This window comes from Callorhinus ursinus, unplaced genomic scaffold, assembly GCF_003265705.2.
Source record: "Callorhinus ursinus isolate GAN/ISIS: 27379988/994484 unplaced genomic scaffold, GSC_fseal_2.0 scaffold3, whole genome shotgun sequence".
In the NCBI taxonomy this organism is placed as follows: domain Eukaryota; kingdom Metazoa; phylum Chordata; class Mammalia; order Carnivora; family Otariidae; genus Callorhinus; species Callorhinus ursinus.
The window spans coordinates 77522551-77543256 of NW_027397065.1; the positions used below are offsets into that span (position 1 = coordinate 77522551).

The following is a 20706-nucleotide window of genomic DNA, read 5'->3' on the forward strand; positions in this document are numbered from 1 at the left end:
AGTCAGGTGAGTGTCCAACTCTTGATTTCATCTCAGGTCATGATCTCAGGGTCATGAGATTGAGCCCCATGTCAGGCTCCATGCTCAGCAGGAAGTCTGCTTCTCTTTTTCTTTCTCCCGCTCCCTCTGCCCCTAGTCCAGCTCATTCACTCCCTCTCTCTTTCTCTCAGGAAAAAAAAAAAGAAAAGAAAAAAAAGAATACATACTACAGAAAAGCTAAATTCTTTCAACTTTTGCAGGTTTATTATACCTACCACTGAGTATCTTTTTGGGTATACTTCAATTTGGGACATTTATTGTAGTTACTTCTAAAATGTATGTTTTAAAAACATTTTGAAAACTTATACAGGAAATATTTTTTTTATAAATTGTATATAACATACATCATACAGATAGAAAAACATAGCTCTAAAAGACATATAAGTATTAAGTATTCATGGGGCGCCTGGGTGGCTCAGTTGGTTGTGTCTGCCTTCGGCTCAGGTCATGATCCCAGGGTCCTGGGATTGAGTCCCGCATCGGGCTCCTTGCTCACTGGGGAGCCTGCTTCTCCCTCTCCCTCTGCCGCTTCCCCTGCTCGTGCTGTCTCTCTCTGTCTAATAAATAAATAAAATCTTTAAAAAAAAGTATTAAGTATTCCTTATCAAGACATTATATAATAATTCTGTATTTTAATAATGTTTAGCTTAACTTATTCCAAGAAATATAAAATTCAAATTATAATTAAAATATTTTCTTATATCCAGTTAATGATAAATAATCCAATAAAACTGTAATATATTTCATGTAAAGAGCATGCCACTCTTAATTTAAGAGACATACTTTAATTTTTTTGTTTTCTCAGCAGTGTCAGTGGACTTCGAAGCATTCAGGTAATCTTGACTGTGACCATAACTCTGATTAATTCTTACAGAGACTTGTGAGGTTATTACACCTATTTTACTTATGAGAAAACTTGGCTAAGTTCACAAGACTACTCAGTGGTTCACTCAAAACTGAGAGAAGCCAAACCTGGTTTTATTTATGCATTTAGCTGAGTCCTGGTTGTGAGCACCAGACTGTGCTAATCAATAAGGACATAAAGATTAAAGTTAAATTTTGGCTGGATGTTACAGTCAAGTTTGGAAGACAGGTAAATGCCTAAGTCATTTGTTTAATGTAATAGGGTGGAAAAAATTATCTTTTATGTTCTTGTCTGCTGTTCCCATAATAAAACATTAGTAAGAGAAAAGCACATAAATTTATTTCATATAAGTTTTACATGACATAGGAACCTCCATAAGGAAATAAAACAAGATGAAAAGCAGTTAGAGCCAGACTCTTTATAGTGAGTTGGACAAAGAGTAGTAAACTGTGAAAAATGTCCCCAGGCAAAGGGACTTGGGCTAGTTCGTTAATTGGGTAGAAGGACATGACTAGAAAGATCAGAGTTAGCAAGGCTTTTTTGTTTTTCTTTTTTGTTTTTTTTTTTTAGAGATTTGTCTTGATCTCAAATTCCCATCCTTGGTGACAAGAATTTGTTTGCTTCCTTCTGCTATAAAGAGGACTTCTTTCACAAGGGGCTATTATCTCCTGCCTTTAGGAAGATCAGAGTGCCCTTTTGCATCTGTTCCTTTTCAAGTCACTCTAACTTAAAATAATCTACATGCTAGAGTGGCATATTTTGGGGTGGCATGTACTGAACTCCTTCATGACAACAGAGAGAACAGGGGACCACAGAGTGGATAGGCTCTGGAGACTCACTTGGGAGACTGGTGACTCACTGATCATTAAAACCAAGAAGTGGGCTCGTCATTTAGAAGAAACAGCTTGCACAAAGGCACAAAGACTAGCAAGAGCACAGCATAGTCAGGAGACAGTGTGGAAAATATGAGTAGGTGTTTTCTGGGCAGGCACTGAGGATGACAGGGAAAGTGGGAAGGTGCCAAATATTGAAAAGTCATGAATTTCATCTGAAAGTGTTTTGATTCTCTCCTGGAGGTGATGCAGAGACATGGGGGCGATTTCAAGCAAGGAGTTGAAATTATATACAGTGTGAGGACAGACTTCAAAGGCAGAGGTGTTGAAGGGGACTCTACATGAGGATCACGCCTTCCATTTGCATTGCATAGTCTTGTGTGATGTGAATGGCACAGATAAAGCATAAGATGTAGTTTCTTACTTCAGAGGGAAAGGAGAAAAACAGGATTGTAATATTTGTGATCAAAGTTGCAGAAAAAAACTGCCACCAAAAATAAGTTCTCTGGTAATTAGGATAGTGTCATCCATCATCTCGCCATCACTCCTCCCCACTGCCCCACATTTTTCTTTCCCTCTTTCTGTCCTCTGTACTTTATTTCCCCTTGAAATCCAAAGCCTGGAGAATATACAATTTCAGTTCAATGGTTGTTAAATTAGGGTTAAATTCAGCTCTGAGTAACAAACATAAAAGAGGTGTGACTTTAAAAATATTTTCTCTATTAACGAAGCTCAGAGCTTGTATGGAGGTTGCACTCACTCTACAATGTTGTCTGGGTTAAAGTTGGTTGGTTTGTCTATCTCCAGGCTATGACACTCATTCTCATGGTCCAAAAGGGAACTTTAACCATCATAGGATTCAAGCGGCAAGATGAGGGGGAAAGGATAGGTAAAATACATGTCAGTAATCTTCTAGGGAAATTTCCTGGGAACTTGAAAGGTAATACTCTGCTTATCTGCCATTGGTTAGAACTTAGTAATAAGGCCGTATCCAGCCACACCAGAGGCTATGAAAAATAATGTTTATTCTGGGTAAGTGAAGTGCAGAGACACAATGCCTAGCAGGATGTATGGAGTGCTCAGTGTTGGAAACCAGATAGAGTTAGACCACTAGGAGTTTGTACCAGTAGTGCTTTTGATACTTTAAATCAAACTGAATAACCATTTTAGAAATTTATTTCATGAAACTCTAACATCTTAGATGATATGTGTATGTGTAGTATGCGTGTGTGTGTGTATAACAAGAATATAAACTAAACATAAAAATAGTGTGTTAAGTGGAAATACTTTTAGAAGACATGAAGAAATTCAAAATATCTATTTGTTACTTGGACATATACAGATAAGTATAGAAACATTGCCATTTGGTACCACCACTTTCTTCTACTTTTGTTTTCTAATTTTTTGAGTAGTGTTAGCTAGACTTTAGGAAGGTTAGAATCAGCCACATGAAAATTGGAAGTAATTTTATATTAACTACTACAGCCAAATAGATCAATATTGTGAATATTATCTTATATTCTCTTCAAGACATTGCCCTTCCTACTATGTGTATAAATTCAGGAATATATGAAAAATTAAAATAAAACTCCATATAAATATGTTTGCTTTAATCTAACAATAATGGAATTTGTCTTGAGACAGAAAAAAAATAGTGACATGAATGATAGTCTCTGTTTTATTTCTTTTTATTTATTTATTCTTAGTCAACATAGTAGCAATATCCATACATGTATTTTGATCTATAAATAATAAGATATCACTTATAAAGGTATATAGTATATGACATTGCAAAGTTTACTAATGCATATTTGGCTCAATATTTGAATAGCTTCCTAATTGTCTCCGCATAAAAAGGAACTTAGTGAAAAAGAAGGATTTTATTGATGAAATATAATTTTCTTATCCAATATTTGTGTCTTTGATTGTGACAGTCTTCGAAGTCGAAAGCAAAACATGCTTTTAAGAAGTTTTTCTGTAAAACATTTTTAAAATTAAATATTTAACTTGAAATGTGGTATCTTACACTACTCTTGCAGCACATACTCTGAATTAATTTCTCTATTTCTCATTTATCCTTCATTCAATGTTGTTGAATTCAACAAACGTTTGAATGTTGTTCATTCAACAAACATTTACTCATTGGCTATGTTACGAGAAGTACTTCACAGGAGATGGAAAATACCCAGACATAGTATGAGAACTTAAACAACAACAACAACAAAAAAACAAAAACCAAGACAAACAAATAAAACCAAAAAAACCTGACACAAAGGGAAAATTAAATAACACCTATATAAATAATTAGAATGCTGGTCTGCAATAGTAAAACAGGATTAAATAATGCTATGGTGATTTAGAGGAGCAAACAGTTCCATTGAACTATGGTATCCAGACTTGCAAATGAAGGGTTTGAGATTTTACCCTACTATCATGCTTACAAGTTAGGCTGCCACAGTTCTGTAGATGCTGACAGAACATATGAAACTCAGAAGCAGAGAAAAAAGGCCTTCTTACCCAAATCACAGCAGGTGGCATGAGTTCTCCTCACTGCTTACATCCCATGGGGTAACATGAAGCAGCCCAGGTATATGCTACACACACACTATGGGTCATGGCTAAGGAACCCTAAGCTTTGGAATCCTCAGTGTTATATTGGGTCTGCTAGCAGACCTCTTCAATCCATGTCCTAAAGGAAGACATTATAATCGAGTCAGAAAACAAATCTGCTTTCTGACCCAAAGGGAGGTTCTAACTTTCTTTCAAGGCTGTTTGCTATACATGTATCCACGGGAAAATATCATCAAACAAAGCTGTCAATGCCACTCATTCAGAAGATGTGTAGAAACACAAGAGACCCAAAGAGAATTGTTCTCCAAAACAGAGAGGTCTTTGTGGAGAAACATTCATTAGTCTAGGCCTCAGATGATAGGTATTACTAAATGAAATTTGGAGAGTAAGGCTCTTAAGACTAAGAAAGAAGAATGAGCCATGTGAGGGAGTAATGCCTGTATGTACACACATAATATTTTCATGCCTGCCTACATGAAACTTAATATCTATTACACTTATAATATTAATATTTTTAAAAGACTCTATTTGAGAGAGACAGAGCACAAGCAGGGGGAGGGGCAGAGGGACAAGCAGATTCCCGCTGAGCTGGGAACCTGACACAGAGCTCCATCCTAGGACACTGTGATATGACCTGAGCTGAAGTCAGATGCTTAACTGACTGAGCCACCCAGGTGCCCCACAATATTAATATTTCTAACAGAAAAACATAATATGTAAAAGTTAATGCTTTCTGATTTATGTTATTTATATATTATATTTTAGGGAGAGCCATACTTGGAGATAATTTTAAATGTATATATATGTATACATCCTTTAAGCAAATGCAATTTATCATCTCAAACTTTGGGGCTAAGAGAATATCCTAAAGTGGTCAGGTTGATATTGAAATATTGATTTGGGGATCAACCTAGTGATAAAACTTGAAACAAATTTAGGCAAAGCCCTCCACAGTCTCTGTGGTTTATGAGTATTTGCATTTTGACTGTAAGCAAGAGTTCCAATTGACACAGATTGAGAACAGTAAAATTGCTAAACAGATAAATTACCAATTGAAAGAGGAAAAACAACAACTATTTTCTCAACGGAGAAAATAGTAAAAATGGTGAAGGACAAGAAGGTAAAACAAAACTCCGAAGTCAATATCATTAGAAATTGAACAAGAACTAGACAGAACAAGAGAATGATACCAAAATTCTTGACCATTGAATCCAAAATTGGTGGAAACCGTAGGTCCAGCACCAGACATATGCCTGAGAATGCATCTTGCCAGCAATGGGAGTTATGCTTGTAATCACAAGGTTTTAGAACATCCTGAAGGTAATGCAAACAAACACACAAGGATATATAGCTAAGTATTAAATAATTATTTGTTAAACTTGAAAAATGACTCTTGTTCAATATTTGTAACTTTCATCTTTATAAGTACTCCAGAATTCAAACATAAAATGAATTCCCTTATATTTAAATCTGCCTGACAGTATGATGGCTTTAAATAATTCATCATGGTAAAGTTAAGTTGTTTATTTTCAAGGTGACACAAAGAACAGCTTTCTTTATATATCTCACATTGAAAGTAATTCCAAGCAATATGGACTTTCCCTTATACTTTATTTTCTTTGACATTTTATGTTTAAGCTAGGCTTGCTCTATGCAAAGCCAGATAAATTCCTACCAAGTAACATATAATGCTACAGATTAGAACTTGGTAGCAATTAAAATTCTAGGGTTTTTGAATATATGGAATATCACATGTCACCCATCACATATGGAGACTGGAATGGTAAATTCATGAAATAAAGTCGACAGAATATTTTTTTTACAAAGACATTTTCAAAGTAACCAAAAGGGCAAAACTTTAAAAATGCAACAAAAGGCATTCTCTAGACCGCTTTATAGTTCAAAGTTTAAAAGTTAAGAACAAATTGGTAAAAAAAAAAAAAAAAAAATCCAGGGAAAGACACACATTTCAAGCAGTAACATTTGGGATAAATGTAAGCATACATTTCTCTGAGGATATTGTTTCCTAGGAGCTCTCTGAAGGAATGCCTGCATTGAAGATCTATAAATGCCTATCTTGGGTGATGTGAGTAACTCAGTGATGTGAGTAACTCAGTGTAAGTAAGGAAAATAATTTACAAATAATACTCAGTCATTAAATCATAAATTCAGATAATCAGATTGCTGCACATGCTCAAAGATAATTCAGTTAGAATCCTTATTCATAAATGAAAAATGTGGAGCTCAGAGTAAAAAATAAATGCTTATGAAAATGTGATAGTGTTCTATAAGATGAACATTTGAGGCCATGTCTCTTGACTCATGGTACACTGTTACTAACTCTACTGTGGAAGAGGGAGCAGTTAACAAAAGCAAGGGTCCAGTATCTGGAAGCAAAGTTTCACTTAAGTAACTGAGCAGAGGGAAGAGGTCTACATTATACATTATTGCATGTAATGAATTATTTGGAAATTACTTCTTTTTTGGACTGACAGTAATGTTTTTTATCAGAGATAATTCTTTCAAATAACAGATGTCAAATTTGACAATGGAAAGCAGCAAATAAATTTATTGGAAAAATATTGTACAGCCATCAAAACTGATGAGGGCTAAAGAATCGGGTTTGAGAAGTGGAAACCAAAAGTTAGATAGTAAGAAACAATTTCAGGTACTCACCACTGAAACGGTGTAGTTGGAATGACTCTTAACTCATGCAGCTGCCCCTGGACTCCCCCAGAAGAGTGGGGACTCACATCCACTACATCTGGACCTTGAGAACCTCAGCACCATTGTGAAAAATTTCTCAATTGTCTCTCCATTCATCCATCATTTGTTTCAGGGTGCTGGAACATATAGTTAACACGTATATGTAATTGGTATAAATTCTATCTAAAATGTTGTAAGAAGAAAGTACCAGGTCACTAAGTGTTCAGAGGTGGAAGGGCTCTGTTTATCAGACTTCATATATTGGACTGTTCCATGAAAGTTAGGAAGGTGTTTGAGTGCTGCTTAATCAGAAAATGGCAGATGTCTGCAACATATTTCCACTGTGTTAGTCTTAATATTTTAATATAATTTGTGTTTTAATTCTTTCTAACCTATGCAGGGATGGATTTCTGGAAGTAGAGCAGATTTTTATATTTGGAGATCTGTCTTCTCATAGTAAATAAAATTACTTATAAAAGTACAGCAGTAATATTTACATTTGTTCTTTCATTCCACAGAGCCTTATTTATCACTTTATAATTATCATAGTAGAGATTCTAAAGATACATTTGTAGATAAAAATGCATTTATATATTTTTGGAAGGCCAGGCAAGATCAATATTATAAAGAACACACTCATTCTACATATCTGTAATGCATTACAAAAACCACTTTCTTCACCTTCACTCATGAATTATGCTTTGTTAAACAACTTAACATGAAGGGCAAAGATGTTAATTTCATTTAAAAATCACACCAAGTGGTGTGAAAGTATTAAGATAGCACCTTCTGTATATTCGTCAATTTGACTTCTAAGAAGAATGACTAAAGTTCCTTTTTCAAAATCCGTAACTTGAAAATTGTCTGTTGATACATAAAAAGTATATAAAATTCAGATAATTTATTAGACTGGAAAGAATATTAAAATCAATTATTCAAGCCACAAATTTTGGTAAAATTGAGACTCAAAGAAATTAGATGATTCATATGTTTGTACTATAAGTACATTGTTGGGGAATGAACAAACGAAAGAAAACCTGTTGTTTTCTGACTTTCTTTCCAGTGCTCTCATCATGTTGGAGCTGCAATGGTATTTTTAAAAAATATGTTAGATTGACTTCTTTCATTCAGTCCTATGCATTTAAGTTTTCTCCATGTCTTTTCATGATTCGTTAGCTCATTTCTTTGTAGTGCTGAATAATATTCCATTGTCTGGCTGTACCAGTTTATTTATCCATTCACCTACTGAAGAACATCTTGGTTGCTTCCAAATTTTGGCAATTATGAACAAAGTTGCTGTAAATATTCACACGCAGGTTTTTGTGTGGACATGTTTTCAACTCTTTTGCGTAAATAGCAAGAAGAACAATTGCTGGTTTTATGATGAGTATGTTTAGTTTTGTAAGAAACCACCAAATTGACCTCCAAAATATTGCCATTTTGTATTCCCACCACTCATGAATGAGAATTCCTGTTGCTTTTCATCCTCATAAGTATTTGGTATTGTCAGTGTTCCAGATTTTTACCATTCTAATGGGTACATAGTGGTATCTTATTGTTTTAACTTGCATTTCCCTGATGGCAAATGATATGGACTGTCTTTTCAAATGCTTATTTGCTATCTGTATATCTTCTATGGTGAGATGTTAAAGTCTTTCACCCATTAAAAAAAGGAAAAATAAATTAAAAAAAATAAAAAATAGTGTTTTTGAGTCATTTTTAATTTCAGTGAAATATTTATCTTGGCTTCCGTAAAATACTGCAAAATTCAAGTTATATTTACCAGATAATTAAAATGAAATCCTAGTTCTAATCAATACAGTTCTTGCACAACTGGTAAAAAAGCGTAACCATTAACCCTAATTTATAGGGAGAGATACTGATAGAGAAAAGCACCATATTCTAAGTCTCATGTGAGATTTTTTTTCATTCCCTACTTGATATAAATATTTTTGTCAATTGTGTGAAAGAATTATCCTATGACGACTTATTTGTATTCAGTTTGTTAAATCTTTATATTATCATGTCATCTACCTTGTAATTCTTTCAGACCTACATTTCAGTTTGTGTTGGTGTACAGGGGTGAATTTCATGAAATGAGAAAGTGATTCATCTAATATTTTTACTAGCTAGAGCAGCCATAATCTTGAAGCCAATTTTTTTTTTTTCTAAATACACATTAAAACACACAGGGGCGCCTGGGTGGCTCCATCAGTTAAGCATCTACCTTCTGCTCAGGTCATGATCCTAGGGTCTGGGATCCAGCCCCGCATCAGGCTCCCCACTCAGCGGGGAGATTGTTTCTCCCTCTCCCTCTGCCTGCCACTCCCCCTGTTTGTGCTCTCTCTCTCTCTGTCAAATAAATAAATAAAATCTTAAAAAATAAATAAATCACATCTACAAATACAGCAAAATTTGCTACACAGTTTTAAGTTTTTATAAGCTAATACTTTCTATTTTCCCCTTATCCTCTCTTCTCTTCTAGAAATGTGTCTTAAGTTTTGCTTTATTGTCCAATTGTACTAAAATCTAAGTCCAAGTCCTCAATATTTCTCATTTAAAAATCAAAGCATTTCCTCCTGCTATTTTTGCCACCATTATTTTGTTCCTTTTACCTTTATTTACATAGCTGCTAGAATTATGTGTAATGTCATCCCCAAGCTTGAAATCTGTTTTGCCTAAATATGAAGACCACATCCTGGAGTATTATCTGCAGGCCTCTCAAAATCCAGTCAAGCTGTAATTCAGCCCAATTGATGCTCTCTCGCTCATATTCAGCTGTGCCAATCTGATATCCATGTATGGAGTTATTTTAAATCGCATACATTTTTTTTTCCAGCCATCTTCATTTCGCTGTTTTTTTTTTTTCTATTGTACTTACTAAGCAATCCAAGTACCTACTTGATTGACCTATGACAGTTTTCAACCGTAAAGTATTTTGAATATTTTGTTGAAGTACAGTGAGTCACATGTAGCATGTAATCCAAGTATAGTATGTGTTGTGAATTTGTATCACATTTAACAAAAAAACAAAATAAACACAAAAGCAAACAAAATTTACACTTACTGTGGAGAGCCTAATAGATCCCATATTCTAAGAGATCATATTACACCTGTGCAGATACTCATGGTCAGTTTCTGAGCATTTCTGGACTCCCAAACCTGCATTTCTGTTGTTTCAAAGGATTTTATACATACATACATATATAAATATACAAATATGCATATATATGTATATATGCACAAATATTCAAATACATAAATTCTTTTAAAATACAAATATATATACAAATAAATATATATAAATACTAATATATATATTATATAAATTTGTTTTTAAATATTGAGAACAGTACAGATAGGGAGGTCCTTATAAAAATGTATGCAGTATGCAGGCTTATGCATGACTATGTGTATGCATGTTTGCATGTATTTCCAAAAGAATTTGTATATATTCTTTACTTATCAGCATCATACTACAAAATAGCATAGTTTGCCTTCAGAGAAAATAGTTAAAGCTGCCATGTTTTGTAATATATATCATTTTCTCTCTTTCCATTAGGTAGAAAATGGTGGTCGGTGTTCACTTACTGTGAAGATTTGGAATCAGACAACTACAGCTTTGATTCTCCAAGTGTTTCAGGATGTAAATGTAGTCTGACCTTTCCCTGATGGGCAGTTAAATCATGGACACGCTAAACAGTTTGCTTTGGACTGTCCTTTCAAAAGATGCTCTGGCTTCTCTCTTGAATGCGCACTAAGCATTTATAACTGACAAGGAAAAGAAAGGAGACTGTGAACTGGAAAGCTATCTTACAATGAAAATTACGAGCACATCTTGCATCTGTCCAGTCCTAGTGTGTCTGTGTTTTGTGCAGAGGTGTCACGGAACTGCTCACCACGGCTCCATCAAGGTGACCAGGAACCAGACCAAACATATTGAAGGGGAGACCGAAGTCCACCATCGTCCCAAAAGGGGATGGGTTTGGAATCAGTTCTTTGTTTTAGAAGAACATATGGGACCAGATCCTCAGTATGTTGGAAAAGTAAGTTTTTGTTTTTTTTTTTTTTCTTCTTCTAAGAAATTATGGGATAAGACGACAGTGGAGTTGGGTTGGTTTTGAAAAGACATGGAAAGTAGAATGAAATATGCTATAGAATACTATTATTTCTACTAAAGGATTTAAAATAATGATTGTAAAAAAAATGAGCTTTACCAGTCATGGCACCTCTCCCTAAACGTTAGTCCATACATGCTGGACTGAATGTCCTTCACCAGTATATTACTCTTTATATTCCTTTGTATAAAGTGGAAATATTTAACTGAACACACAATTGAATAATTTTGTCCTTATTACCATGAAGGTATATTGAAATTGGTCACAAAGTCATTTATTGGTGCATTGATATTTATATTTTTTAATCTATTGCTAATACACATGAAGCAAAAAGAGCACACTTTTTCAAAGACATCTGATTTTTTTTTATTGTTACAGGAATTGTATTTGAATTTAAGTCATTTTTTAAAAGCACATGGATATTTTTTCAATCCCCCAAATTAATTTCCATATAAATGCTGGTATATATTTTAAATATACATTCAGTATACACAGGATATACAGACTTTATTAACATTCCAAAAGAATGAAGTTGATAAAATAATCAGTAACTTCAGACGAACTTCCCTTTCTCTCGAAAATACAAGACAATTTAATGGTTTATCAAACCCGTTAGGAAACTGTGTGCTCAGTAATAAGGACAGCTTAACCATGTGTCATGTAGGCTCCAGGGTAGAGAATAGAGTGGGAGATGGAGAGACCTTCTGATGAATTACGGATCATTGGAAGCAGCCACTTAGGTTTGTTCAGTACCTCTGGGAGAAACAGTAAGCACAGCAGTAGAATCTCCATGACTGCAGGCTCAGTGAATTCCATCTCCCTGCTTGACTATTTATTTTCACTTTAGCACTGTTAGTACTAAAAAAAAAGAAAAAAAGAAAAAAAGAAAAGAAAAGAAAGAAAAGAGAAAAAAATAGCACTCCATCCAAGCCATGGTACTTCCCTCATGTGTAGGCAGTGTAGGAGCACAAGCCATCTGCTTTACCCCTCATCCAACGGGGATGCACTGGGTTGCAGCTGTATTTTCCATAGCCAGCAGGAGCTACAGAGTCAGAATGTGGTACATAAAAAAAGATCTGAAACAATTCTATCATTTTCTTATATGAACATTAAAATGAGATGAAGCAACTCATCTTCATCATTTCCTTTGTTTTTTCTACAAAGTATTCCACAAAGTAAATGGAAAGAAATGTGCTGAAATAAAAATATGTTATACTAAATTACTTTGAAAGTTAATTTGGTTATGAAATTCAAAATACTTTTTTATAATAATTTATTATCCTTGGAAAGGAGAAAAATAAGAAACAAAAAATTTCCCCCCTTTAGGTGTATACCAAAAGGAAAACATATTTTATTATCATAAATATTCTGTTATGTATATTTCTTGTCATTTCAATCTAACTGAAAAAAAAATTTGCTGGAAAGGGACAGATTAGACAACTTTCATTTCCTCTTGCATCATCTCATTTGGTAAACGATGAAACCATAATAGGTAGATCAATTTCAAACATTCTTTCTGGGCTTGAGTGCCAATGAACATATGGTTGAGAGCTTGTTACCCACCAGGAGGGGGTGGAGGTCTGTGAAGCCGTTCATATTTGTGGAGGTTCTGTAGAAATTGGTATCTGTTCTATTGTTTACAGAATCAGCGGACAAATATAAAGGGTCATACCCAAGGATGTGGTTCTCTTATTCACTATCTGACCTGATCCACTCACTTAGTCTTTCTACTCTATTCTAATCTTCCTTTATGAGAAATTCTGACTTGATCGTATAGATTCTTTCCACTTACCTATTACTATGTACATACATAAAAACATAACTGATTTTTTGAAGACTACCAAGCTCAATCCATACGTGATTAAAATAATGCTCTTTGCCCCATTATTTTAATTGGTTCAAGAAGTAAATTTATATTTCACACAAATACATTCATAAGGAACCAGCTATGTATTTTCATAGCACTTATAAAAAAATAGAATCATCACAATTACTATGAGCATGAAAAAGAACTGATAATTATCAACTTGGACCTTTTCTGCCACAGAAATGACAGCAGTTTTGTCAGCAGAAATAATTAGTAGTCATGAAATGCAGTTTTTGTATTAAAATAGTATTTTTATAGATGTCTTATGTAAACATATTTTAAATTATCCTTGAGCTCTTGATTATAATTTTGTATGTCTGCAGTTATATTTCACATTATAAAACAACTTTAATTGGGCTTTTGATTAGGGCTCAAACCCTAAGTATTTTGATACATACCAACTTCTCATATATTTCTTATAAGCTTTTTAGTGTTTTCTAGTCAATGATTGGATTATTATGACGGCATTTATTTTGTTGACAGTAGTCAATATATATTGTTCACTACTAAGACTTTTATACGTGGCTAAGACCATGATCATAGAGCTATTTCTAATGTAAATAGTAGAATTATACATATTCATGCATAATATATATACACCATTCTACATACCTATAATTATAAATATATATATATGTATAATTGATAATCCATATTTTTTCCTGATGGTATTGACCATGAAAGATCAAATACCAAAACTAGCATGGATATATATCATGAATTTGATCTCATGGGACTATTAAAGACCTTTTTATGTATCTCACGGACTTGAAGTTTTTTAAATAATTGAAGGATTAGGGTAGGGAAAATATAATAACACACTGGTTAGAAAGTAAGTCCTTTCCTCCTAGAACAAATTATATAGTAATGTCATCATAATTTTATAACAGAAGTGTTTTTTCTTTTCCAAAAATCATGTAAAAATTTGATTTTTACATGAACAGTGCTGAATGAATCCCATTATAACTAAGGATATAATTTTATATAAGTTATCACACAAATTCTAAAATTTATGCCATCCACAAACACCTATTATTGGAATAGACTCATTGTCTTCAGGAGATACCAATGATTAGTAAGCAAAGAGCTAGGTTTGAGTTATAGCTTCTCTGCTTATTATCTGTCTTATAGCTGGCAAGTCTCTTTCATTCCCTGTATTTCTGTTTCCTTAAAGGTAAAACTGGGAAATACTGTTTGGTATTTCTGATACTAATTCAACTATAAAGTTTAGTTTATGGTTTAGATCATGGGTCTGTTAAACTATATAGTCTGTGTGCCAAATTCAGCCTGTGCACATTTTGATATTGTCAACATACTAAACAAGTTTTGGGTTGTTTTCATTTTTAATCTTGAATTTTTAAAAAAAAATGTGTGACATATGGGAATTATATGATATTCAAATATCAGTTTCCACGACTAATGTGTTTTTTAAATACAGCCACACTGCATATATGTATTGTATGTGGCTATTTTCAAGCTACCATGGTAGAATGAAGAGGTGGACAAAGAAAGTAAGGTACCCAAAGTCTAAAATATTTACTAATGGCATTTGCAGGAAATGTTTGTGAGCTTCTAGCTAAGATGTCTACGTCACCTAGTATATTGTAAATACTTTAGAAGCAAGTTCTAGGACTGCTTCATCTTTTCTTTTCTTTAAATTTTTTATTGTTATGTTAATCACCATACATTACATCATTAGTTTTTGATGTAGTGTTCCATGATTCATTGTTTGTGCCTAACACCCAGTGCTCCATACAGAACGTGCCCTCTTTAATACCCATCACCAGGCTAACCCATCCCCCCACCCTCCCCTCTAGAACCCTCAGTTTGTTTTTCAACAGGACTGCTTCATCTTAACACATACAGTATCTATCTCAGTGCCTGTTGTAATGATCAAATGGTAATTCACCGAAAGTCCTCCCTGAGTATAAACTTTTGTAGCCATGTTAATGGTTGTGATAATTATTTGAAATTATTGAAAAAAAAACTCGCTAATAATTGCTTTTATGATGGAGAGAATTTTTGAAAATTTTGAAATTTTCAAATGGTAAAATTTTTGACTTCATCATTTTCACTGGAGTACCATTCACCCATAGATGTTTTAATGAATGTTTATGAACTCTGATGTTTTAATTTTTATTGTTGTTGTTTTGTTGCTATTTCATGCAATTATATAATGAGTGTTCTACACACATTTAACATACACATAGGTATGTCTGTGGGAGAAACTTCCAAAGGTGAGATTCTGATTCAGATAAATAAATCTTTAATTTTGGTAGATATTACTAGATCCCCTTCCGTAGGTACTGTAGTATTTTGCACTTCTCTCCCTGACATAGAAAAGTGACTATTTCTCTACAGCAGTGCCAATAATGGGATTCTAAAACTTGGAATTTTGCAAATATAATAGGTGAAAAATAGCATCTTTGTGTACTTTTAATGTATGTTTCTCTTATTATGAGTGAAATTGACCGTTTCACATTTGAAGGGTACAGTTTTTTTTACTAACTGTTCATGTCCCTTGATATTATATTCTTTTGCTAGACTCTTTAACTTATCAATACTAATAGTTCTTTATGTAATAGGTACAATAATTTCTTGCCAATGATATAAGTTATCAATAGTTTTTTCACAGTTGCCATTTGTCTTTGGACTTTGTTTATAATTTCTGATTTATAAAAATTTACTATTTTAACATAGTAATTCCTGGCTTTTTTTTGTTCTTTATTTTTTCCCCAATATTTTCTTTGTTGACATGTAATTACAATATAGAGTTATATTAGTTTCAGTTATACAGTATAATGATTCAGTAGTTCTATGCATTAGTCAGTGCTCATCATGACAACAGTACTCTTAATACTCTTTATTTTACACATCCTGTCACCCACCTCTCCTCTGGCAACTACCAGTTTGTGTTCTGTATTTAAGAGTCACTGCTTCATTTGTTCATTGATCTCTTTTTTCTTTGTTTTGTTTTTTAAATTTCATATATGAGTGAAATCATATGATATTTGTCTTTCTCTGTTTTACTTATTTCACTTACATTATACTGTCTAGGTCCACCCATGTTGTTGCACATGGCAAGATCTCATTCTTTTTTATGACTGAGTGATATTCCTTCATATACGTATACCACATCTTCCTTACCCATTTATCCATCAACCACTGAATTTCTTCCCTAACCTTGCTATTGTAAATAATGCTGAATAAACACAGGGGTGCATGAATCTCTTTGAATTAGTGTTTTTGTTTTCTTTGGGTAAATACACACTAGTGTAATTACTGGATCATATGGTAATTCTATTTTTTTTTTTGGTAATTCTATTTTTAAATTTTTAGGAAACTCCATACACTTTTCCACAGTGACTGCACTAGTTTATATCCCCACCAACAGTGCAGGAGGGTTCCTTTTTCTCCAAATCTTTGCCAACACGTGCTATTACTTTTCTTTTTGATTCCAGCCACTCTGACGGAGGTAAGGCAATATTTCATTTCATTTGTCAGAATGGCTAGAATAAAAAAGACAAGAAAGTCCTAGCATTCTTTGACTAAACCATAGTTATTTAAAGATTTTATTTATTTATTTGAGAGAGAGAGAGAGAGAGTGAGAGAGAGAGCATGAGCAGGGGATAGGGGCAGAGGGAGAGGGAGAAGCTAACTCCCCAGTGAGCAAGGCACCCAACATGAGACTCCATCCCAGAACCCCCGGATCATGATCTGAGCCAAAGGCAGATGCTCAACTGACTGAGCCACCCAGGCGCCCCTTGACTAAACCATATTGTATTTGACTTGGAGTCTTCTGAAATTTGAGGTTATTGGTGTTCAGAATTAGTGACAGTAGATAAAAGTACATTCATCAGGCCTTAACATATACAGCTTATGGTGTGAAAGTGGAAATGTTTATGTTAGAGACCAGAAATTATAACTTAGAATACAGTTGAATTTCTGTTTTTTAGCCACTCGTATTCTCTGTTTTATGTCTGTGTCTCATGTTTCCTCATAGATTGTACCCTAGATGTGCAGGTTGTAATTGCAAAGTGTATTGACTCTAACTAGTTTATGTTAGAAATGTTTAAACATATGTAATTGGTAGAATTTACCTAAAAATATACATTGCAAATAATGTCTGTTAATGCACAACTGCTGGCAATGGGCTTCATATATTTCCAGTGGTAACTCCTTGTGATTAGCTATATGCTTTGCTCCATAACTATGTATTATTTTCATTTGAATAATATAATAAAAGATTACTTCTTTAACCAGCCAGGCATTCTTATACAAAAAATAAAGAAAACTCTGTTTTTCTAGGGTATCTGTAAGTGGATGTTTTTTACATTGCATTATTTGATAATTAAGGAGAATGGAATAAAAATCATAGATGAGAGGTCAGAGACTAAAAGGTGTGTTTCTACTTAGCAGTACATTTTAAGCTAAGATATTTAGTCTATTCACAACTTTATGTTTAGGTGTAGGGCTCTATTGACATTAAACATACATTTGATAATAAAAACTTAAAATTTTTCAGAAAAGGAAATGAATTATATTTTCCAACTTCACTTTCTTACATTTATGGTGTATCTGCTCTGTTTATAACAATTAGATTTTTTCTAGATATAAACCATGACTTGTAGAAGCTATTGCTTACATCTATTAAGAGTTTAGTTACTAAAATTCTACCACTCTCTCCCTATCTGCATCCTATCCTGAATCGATGAGTATAGACTATACACAATTATTCTTAAATTGCTTTATTAAAAACAACAAACATGTAGAAGATAAGCAAGGGATTTTAGTAAAATAAAGGAGCTAAGAAATCATCTTGTCAAATCAATCAAGTAGTAGAAAGCAACAATGCTCAAAACAGGTAAGCGACCTCTTCTTGTTCAGCGGATTAGTTATGGCAGTGCCAAAGAAGGAATTGTAACGCATCTGATTCTTTAATGAGAATCAGTTTCTAATAAACAGTGCATGAAATTCTTCTCTCATCATCACTATTACTGCCATTATTCCATACTTTTTTCTTTCTTTAAAAGAGAACCTTCAAATCTCTTTTAATATGAAGTGCTGTAGTTTCAAATTAAATAAATGATTTCGAGGTTAAAGAGAGAATAAATCATGTAGAAAGGATAGGGAAGGTTCAAGCTTTTCAGAAAAGAATGTATGATATCTCTAATATCATTATGAGCTCTGAATTAAAAATTGAGCATGCAGCAGGGAAAGGTCCCACTTATCATCTAATATTGTCAAAATGATAATTTTATGAACATTTTTATCATAACTTCCTTGAAATAGAAAACTTCATATATAAAAACATGACATGTGAATTTTATATAGATGACAATGTGATGACATGATGTCATGTGAAATTAATTATGACACACAGTTCTATATGGAAATGGAACTTTTCAAGTATTTATTGTGGAAATTTAACTATTTAGATCTACTTCTACAAGAAATTGGATGCTTAAAAGGGTATTTTGATTTGGTGTATATTTCATTTAATTTGTAGAGATTTAGAATCTTTTTTAAAAGAAATCAGATTTCATTAAGGTTAATTACATTTTAGAGAATATGTGATATTTTATTATTTAAATATAACTTAAAATGTTTAAGTTAATTAATGCATTTCTTAATGCTACACTGACAATTTTTAAAGGTCATAATACATATGCCATGGCCATGACATTTATATTTATTCACATTGTGAACTTTATATTACTATATAAACATATCCATCTGTGTGTGTGTGTGTGTGTGTGTGTGTGTGTGTGTGTGTGTTAGTGGTGCTAACCCAGAAGTGACTTTCATCCCTGGGAGCTTTGGCAATGTCTAGAAACAAATTTTGCCAGGGCTAAATTGTCTATTAGTTATAGTTGTCATCATCAATAGGGTTCATGATACTTAAAGGGCCCAGAAAATGTTTTAATGCATTTTCAAATCAGAATAAAATATGAAAATATATATTATTCAGCCTGTATTATATTAGTCTTTATATCAATACAATTATAAACAGATTTTAACATGTTAATTGAAAATGGGACCCAAAAGGAAAAATGGTCAGCCATCCATGGAAGTTCTAATGTGAATCTGATTTTGGGTTCAATGTACTTCTTTCTGAAATATAACTGTGTCCTATATCTTTTTAATTCATATACTTGATTTTTTAAATTTTAATTCCAGTGTAGTTAACATACAGTGTATGTTAGTATATAATATAGTGATTCAAGTATATAATATAGTGATTCAAGTATATAATATAGAGATGCAACAGTTCCACACGTTACCCAGTGCTCATCATGACAGGTGTACTCTTTCATCCCTATCATCTATTTCACCCAACCCACCATCCACCTCCTCCTCCACCAAGAAGAGGTCACTTAATTGTTTTGAGCATCATTGTTTCCTATTACTTGAAAAAATTAGCAAGTGATTTGTTAGCTCCTTTATTTTACTAAAATTCCTTGCTTATCTTCTATGTGTTTGTTGCTTTTAATAAAGCAACCATCAGTTTATTCTCTATAGTTAAGAGTCTATTTCTTGGTTTGTCTCTAGCTTTCTCTCTTTATTTTCCTATAATCCTTTGTTTTGTTTCTTAAATTCCACATATGAATGAAATCATATGGTATTTGTCTTTCTCTGACTAATTTATTTCACTTAGCATAATACTCTCTAGCTTCATCCAAGTCTTTGCAAAAGGCAAGATTTCATTCTTTTTTATGGCTGAGTAAAAAACATATGTATATAGATAGATATATATATAGATAGATATACATATATGTATATAGATAGATAGATACATACATACATACATACATAGGTATAGATACATACCACTTCTTCTTTATCCATTCATCAGTCAGTGGACACTTGGGCTCCTTCCTTTATTTGCCTATTGTAAATAACTCTGCTATAAACATGACGGTGCATGTATCCCTTTGAAATAGTGTTTTTGCATTCTTTGGGTAAATACTCAGTAGTGTGATTACCAGATCATAGGGTAGTTCTATTTTAACTTTTGAGGCAGCTTCATATTATTTTCCATAGTGGCTGCACCAGTTTGCATTGACACCAATAGTACAGAGTCTTCCTTTTTCTCCACATCTTAGGGAACACTTGTTTCTTGTGTTTTTGATTTTAGCCATTCTGACTTGTGTAAGGTGATATTTTATAGTTTTGATTTGCATTTCCCTGATGATGAGGATTTTGAGCATTTTTTTCATGTGCCTGTTGGCCATCTGTATTTTCATCTTTGGAGAAATGTCTGTTCATGTCTTCTGCCCATTTTTAATTGGATTATTTGTTTTTAGGGTGTTGAGTTGTATAAGTTCTTTATATATTTTGGATACCAACCCTTTATTGGATATGTCATTTACAAATATCTTCTCCCATTCAGTAGGTTGCCTTTTAGTTTTGTTGATTGTTTCCTTTGGTGTGCAGAAGCTTTGTATTTTGATATAGTCCAAATAGTTTATTTTTACTTTTACTTCCCTTGCCTGAGAAGACATATCTAGAAAAATTTTGCTATCAGGGTGCCTGGGTGGCTCAGTCAGTTAAGCATCTCTCTCTTGATTTCGGCTCAGGTTATGATCTCAGGGTCATTAGATAGAGCCCCACATTGGGCTCTGTGCTGGACCTGAAACCTGCTTAAAATTCTCTCTCTCTCTCTCCCGCTCATCCCCACCTCCCACTCACTCTCTCTCAGAAAGA

The 20706-nt window shown here is 33.4% G+C and overlaps 1 protein-coding gene across 6 annotated transcripts in view; it reads left to right on the top strand.

Annotated features, from left to right (window-relative positions):
- The window catches only part of CDH18 (cadherin 18), a 990219-nt gene that overhangs the window by 645524 nt on the left and 323989 nt on the right, over nt 1-20706 (top strand). For all 6 annotated transcript variants that reach the window (XM_073891068.1, XM_073891071.1, XM_073891072.1 and 3 more), the window contains one exon: nt 10577-11060. In XM_073891068.1, coding sequence (XP_073747169.1) covers nt 10833-11060 — 228 coding nt within the window. In that variant the 5' untranslated portion in view covers nt 10577-10832. The remainder of the gene's footprint in view (nt 1-10576; nt 11061-20706) is intronic.